Raw genomic sequence first — 5,395 nt, forward strand, 5'->3', positions numbered from 1 at the left:
CTGCGCGGCCTGCCCGGGAGCGGCAAGTCCACGCTGGCCCGGGTCATCGTGGACAGGTACCGGGATGGCACCAAGATGGTGTCTGCCGACACCTACAAGATCACCCCCGGTGCCCGGGGGGCCTTCTCCGAGGAGTACAAGCAGCTGGATGAGGACCTGGCTGCTTACTGCCGCCGGGACGTCCGGGTCCTCGTGCTGGATGACACCAACCACGAGCGGGAGCGGCTGGAACAACTCTTTGATATGGCCGACCAGTACCAGTACCAGGTGGTGCTGGTGGAGCCCAAGACAGCGTGGCGGCTGGACTGTGCCCAGCTCAAGGAGAAGAACCAGTGGCAGCTGTCAGCCGATGATCTGAAGAAGCTGAAGCCTGGTTTGGAGAAGGACTTCCTGCCTCTCTATTTCGGCTGGTTCCTGACCAAGAAGAGTTCCGAGGGCCTCCGCAAAGCCGGCCAGGCCTTCCTCGAGGAGCTGGGCAACCACAAGGCCTTCAAGAAGGAGCTGCGACACTGTAGGTGGCGGGGTGTGGGCGGGTGGGGGCAGTTAGCCTTATTCGTAAGCCCCTCTCGCTGGGCACAGGGTGCTGCATGCACGGGACCATTGTTCTCAAAGCACTGGGGGAGGCAGGGGGCTCACCTGGTACCGGCAGAGGCCGCTTCGGGTGGTGGATGTTCCGTGGGTTATGGGAGAGGCGCTTGCCAGGCACCTTCCCTCTCACCGCACCCTTCCTCCCGCCCTCTGCTCGCCATCTGCACTCTCCCAGCCTGGATCGAGGCCACTGACCCCGTCTTAGAGGTGGGAAAAACAAATTACTTACAACATCAGCATTTCGTAAAACCTTGGAGGGAGACTCTGGTCCAATGTTTTCAAACTCATTTTGAGCAGCAGAACTATTTTCTAGAATAGAATATGCCATGCAGCCCTAAGCTGCAGAAAAATTACAACTTGGACTATTATGACTCCACTGGCAATGGTTCCCAGGCCTTGAGCTATCCAGCGCATCTCCTGTGGCATCCCACAGCTCCAGGAAGAGTCTCCCTAGTCTAGCCCCTCGTTTTTGCAGATGGGAAAATGCCCAGAAGGGTTGCGGGGTTTGCCCAAAACTGTAGTGAGAGCTCGACTCTGTTGCCTCTAGAGGGGCCTCCCCTTACTGGGTTGGACCAGGGTTCGCTCCTGCAGGGGCTGTTTGCTCCATCGAGAGGGGAGGTTAGGGATAGGGAAGGACCCTGGTGGCCCTCCTTCTCCAGCGGCCCATTGGGGAATATGTCACCCACTCCCACTAACCATCTGTTCTTCCTTTAACTCATTCCTAGTTCCCCCTGATTTTAGACTATCTTCATACTTGAAATATCCCCACCCGTGTTTCTTTGCATTGTCAGAGGTAATTTGTGCCGGTACAAGTTCTCAGAGAACTCTCATCTCGGCTCCTAAAATTCGAATGCTGGGAAACCGGGGAACTGTGGTGCCTGCACCAGCCGGGCGTGAGCCCTTTACCTGTGAATAGCGTGACAGAGAAGCTCCCAAGGCAGGGCTCCTAGTTAGAGCTGGCTGTGCCCTGGAGATTGCCTCTTGAAGCTGCTTTTACCATTAAAAACTGGGATCCTTCTGCCCAGGACACAGCAGGAGAAATGTAATGGGCCACAAACAAGGCCTGCCCTCTGAGTAGAGGTCTCCCTCCCCTGTGGAGGGTGAGCGACGTCCTTCACAGGGATTCAACCCTGGGGGTAAACAGGAAAAGCCTAGTGACTCTGAAGCTAGCCACAAGGCTTAGAGTCTGGAAATTGAAATCACAGATACCCCAAGTCTCATCGAAACTACCAGCCACATAATGTCATCCTGTTATCTCCCAAGACCCTTCCTGCACCAGGCCCATTGTAGGCTTTCTTCCACCAAACGAGGCTGGAAGCTACCTATTATTACAGTGACCAGGTAACTTCTTGTTCAGGTGGCCCCTGAGTGAAATGGGGCACGACTAATAGTTACCTAGGTGGTCTTGGGAAAACTGGGTCACCCCTAGTTGTATTTGATTGACAGATTAGGGTCAATCACTTGCCCCAGCTCCACAGGCTTGGAAGTGGGCTGGATGTTAATTATGCTGTTTCTGGCTCCTTCCATTATACCACACAGTTCCCAACCTCTTTTTTCTTTCTACCCCATTTTTCATGACCTGCTTCCCTCTTTTCAGATGTGTAGCTAGTGAAGTTCAGATTCCCTTGGCATATGCCACCTACCCCTAGGTTACAAGTGCCTTAGATTTCACATCTGGGTAAGAGACGTAATAATCTGCAGAACATAAAGCAGGGAACTTATATCAACACCTTTTCATAGCTCCAAAGTTGCTATTAATTTGACCAACTAATGAATGGTAGTGGATTGCTCAATTATAGTGGATTGCAAATTTGTACTTAATGTCCGATTTTTTTCCTTTGGGTCTCCCATGGTCTTGGTGATAGATGTTGCAATGCCCCTGCTCTCCCGCCCTGACTGCCCCACTCTCTCTCCCTTCAGTTGTCTCTGGGGATGAGCCCAGGGAGAAGATTGAACTGGTCACCTACTTTGGGAAGAGACCCCCGGGCGTGCTGCACTGCACAACCAAGTTCTGTGACTATGGGAAGGCCGCTGGGGCAGACGAGTACGCCCAGCAGGATGTGAGTGCTCCTTGGGGACACCTGGCTGAGGTGGGGAGAGGGTAGGGTCTTCTGGAGATGGGTACCAGCTCAAGGCAGGGACCACAAACCAGACAGCCTCTCAGGAAAAGAGGCGGCTCCATCCCCAGCTCACCGAACCCTGTGTAGTGCCCCCCAGGGCCTGCTCATCAGAGCCTGTTCCTTCTGCAGATGCGCAGAGAATGCTGGTTGGCAGCAGCTCCTGCTCTGGCCTCTAAGCCTGTGTTCAGTTCCAAAGGCTAGAAGTCCCTTACCCCCAGTCTGAGGCCTGGCTGCGCTCTGAAGTGGGGAGTGTCAGCAGGGAGGCTTATTGGCTTAGGGGTACCAGCCCCGTCCCTGCCACACAGCCCAAGTCTCCCGCCCACAGCCTCTGACATGGGATCCCTGACCACCGGGTGTGGTCAACTCCAGCCTCCTTCAGGTTGCCTTCACAGCAAGGCTGTCCCTGACCCTCTGCCAGCTCCCCCACTTCTCTGCCTAGGTTAAGGCAGCCATTTTACTTGTTTATTCATTGGTCTCCTCCCACACGAATGGAAGCTCCCTGAGGGCAGCACTATTTACAGTGTGGTTCACCGTGTATCCTTAGCACCTACCACAACTGCATGAATGAACACAGCACTTTCACTCCCATCTCTGTTCATTCGTTTAGCAATGTTTATTAAGCACCTGTTATGCACTAGACACTGTTAGGACCAGGGGCTGTGAGCAAAATAGGGAAGATTTTATGGTCAAAATCGGAGAGATGGTTTTTTTCAGAGAATCAGATATAATGTAAGCCAAAGTGTATGGAGTAGATTTTGATCAAAGTCCTTTATTTCTGACCTCACCCCACCCTCCAGGATAGTGCCTGGATACCAGGGTGCTTTTACAGGGTGAGTCAAGTAGTAACGACAATAGCCCTTGTCAGGCTGTTCTTTTTTTTTTTTTTTTTTTTTTTTTTTTTGGGGATCGGGGGCTCACTGTTGTGGCCTCTCCCGCCGTGGAGCACAGGCTCCAGACGCGCAGGTTCGGCGGCCATGGCTCACGGGCCCAGCCACTCCACAGCATGTGGGATCCTCCCGGACCGGGGCACAAACCCGCGTCCCCTGCATCGGCCGGTGGACTCCCAACCACTGCGCCACCAGGGAAGCCCCAGGCTCTTCTTTAGTCCTCATGCTGAGGAAGGTCCTAGCCTCAGCTGTCTCTTACAGGTGAATGAGCCCTGAAGCTAGTGGGTGGGGAGCCCGGCCTGAGCTCAGGGAGCCTTGTGTCTCACGCCTGCTCTCTCCTGCCTCTCTGCCACCTTCATTTTTTCAAGCAGCCTGGACAGTGTCAGTGGAAAGACATCCTCCCAGCACATGGCCATGGATGTGGATGTCTGCGGGCTCTTCTCGGTGGCACTCACTGTCCCTCTCTTGATGCTGCCACCTCCAGCTCAGTCCTCTGTCCTCTCTCCATAGGTGGTGAAGAAATCCTACTGCAAGGCCTTCACGCTGACCATCTCTGCCCTCTTTGTGACACCCAAGACGACGGGAGCCCGGGTAGAGCTGAGTGAGCAGGAGCTGGCCTTGTGGCCGAACGACGTGGACAAGCTGTCCCCCTCTGACAGCCTGTCGCGGGGCAGCCGCGCACACATCACCCTGGGCTGCGCGGGTGACGTGGAAGCCGTGCAGACGGGTATTGACCTGCTAGAGATTGTGAAGCAGGAGAAGGGGGGTAACCGCGGTGAGGAGGTGGGTGAGCTCAGCCGGGGCAAGCTCTACTCCTTGGGCAGTGGGCGCTGGATGCTGAACCTGGCCAAGAAGATGGAGGTCAGGGCCATCTTCACGGGGTACTACGGGAAGGGCAAGGCCGTGCCCACACGGGGCGGCCGCAAGGGTGGCGCCTTTCAGTCCTGCACCATCATCTGAGTGTTCCCGGGCCACGGGCCCCCGCTCTTTACAAGGGAATGGGGAGGAGAGGGAAGCGTCCCTCTGCTTGATTTTTGGTTTAAGATTTTTTTTTTCTTTTTTTTTTACTCAGTTAACCTTCTTGTAACTTTTTAAAAACGTGTAAAATAACTGCTTTTTTCCTGCCTACCCCCTTCCCCTCTAACGCTCAAGCTCTCAACACAAGGGGGTGGGTAGGCGCCATTCAGGAACCTGGACCAAAGCTGATGAGGCTGGGCCGAGTTGGGCCTGGACCGAAGCCACGACCCCAATCCCCGCTTATAGTTGCTGGGCCCCTAGGCCCACTGCCCCACACAGGGCCGGCTAGTGGGGAGGGACACCCCAGCGCTGCTCGTATTCGCGGGGTGGTCACCACGGCCACAGACTAGTGGTGGATTTGAGACAGGATGATCCCTGGGCTTTGATCCCATTTCTTAATCAGTGTAGCCCCAGGAAGCCTGGGGCTATTTACCGGGGTAGAAAAGGGGTTTTTACCTTCCACCTTTGGTCCTAAGTGCCTGTCCCCTCCTCCTCACACTGTAACTAGGTAACAGTTTGATATTAGGGAAGAAAACAGAATAAGCAGCAGCCACATCCCAGGCTGGCTACGGGTCTCACCCTAGGAAGCGGGTGGGCTGCCATCCTTCCAGGGGCGTAGCTCTGTCGTGTGGATGGGGAGATCAGGGCCAGAGACAGCGCCTTGGTGGGAAAGCTCCAATCTTGCTGTCTGCCCAGCCCATCTTGCCTCCTTGGTGCCTCTGGAGGCCTCTGTGCCTCCGCTAAAGGGGGTCAGTGGGTACCAAGAGCCAATGGAGCGGCCCC

The 5,395-nt window shown here is 55.1% G+C and overlaps 1 protein-coding gene across 1 annotated transcript in view; it reads left to right on the forward strand.

The window, feature by feature from the left end:
• Positions 1 to 4,555, forward strand: part of CNP (2',3'-cyclic nucleotide 3' phosphodiesterase) — a 4,779-nt gene extending 224 nt beyond the window's left edge. The window contains exons 2-4 of the mRNA XM_007447158.1: positions 1 to 511; positions 2,509 to 2,648; positions 4,106 to 4,555. The exon at positions 1 to 511 is cut by the window's left edge and continues 25 nt beyond it. Coding sequence (XP_007447220.1) covers positions 1 to 511; positions 2,509 to 2,648; positions 4,106 to 4,555 — 1,101 coding nt within the window. The remainder of the gene's footprint in view (positions 512 to 2,508; positions 2,649 to 4,105) is intronic.
• The last annotated feature ends 840 nt before the right edge of the window (positions 4,556 to 5,395 follow it).

The sequence above is a fragment of the Lipotes vexillifer genome, unplaced genomic scaffold (genome assembly GCF_000442215.2).
Source record: "Lipotes vexillifer unplaced genomic scaffold, Lipotes_vexillifer_v1.1 scaffold541, whole genome shotgun sequence".
NCBI lineage: Eukaryota > Metazoa > Chordata > Mammalia > Artiodactyla > Lipotidae > Lipotes > Lipotes vexillifer.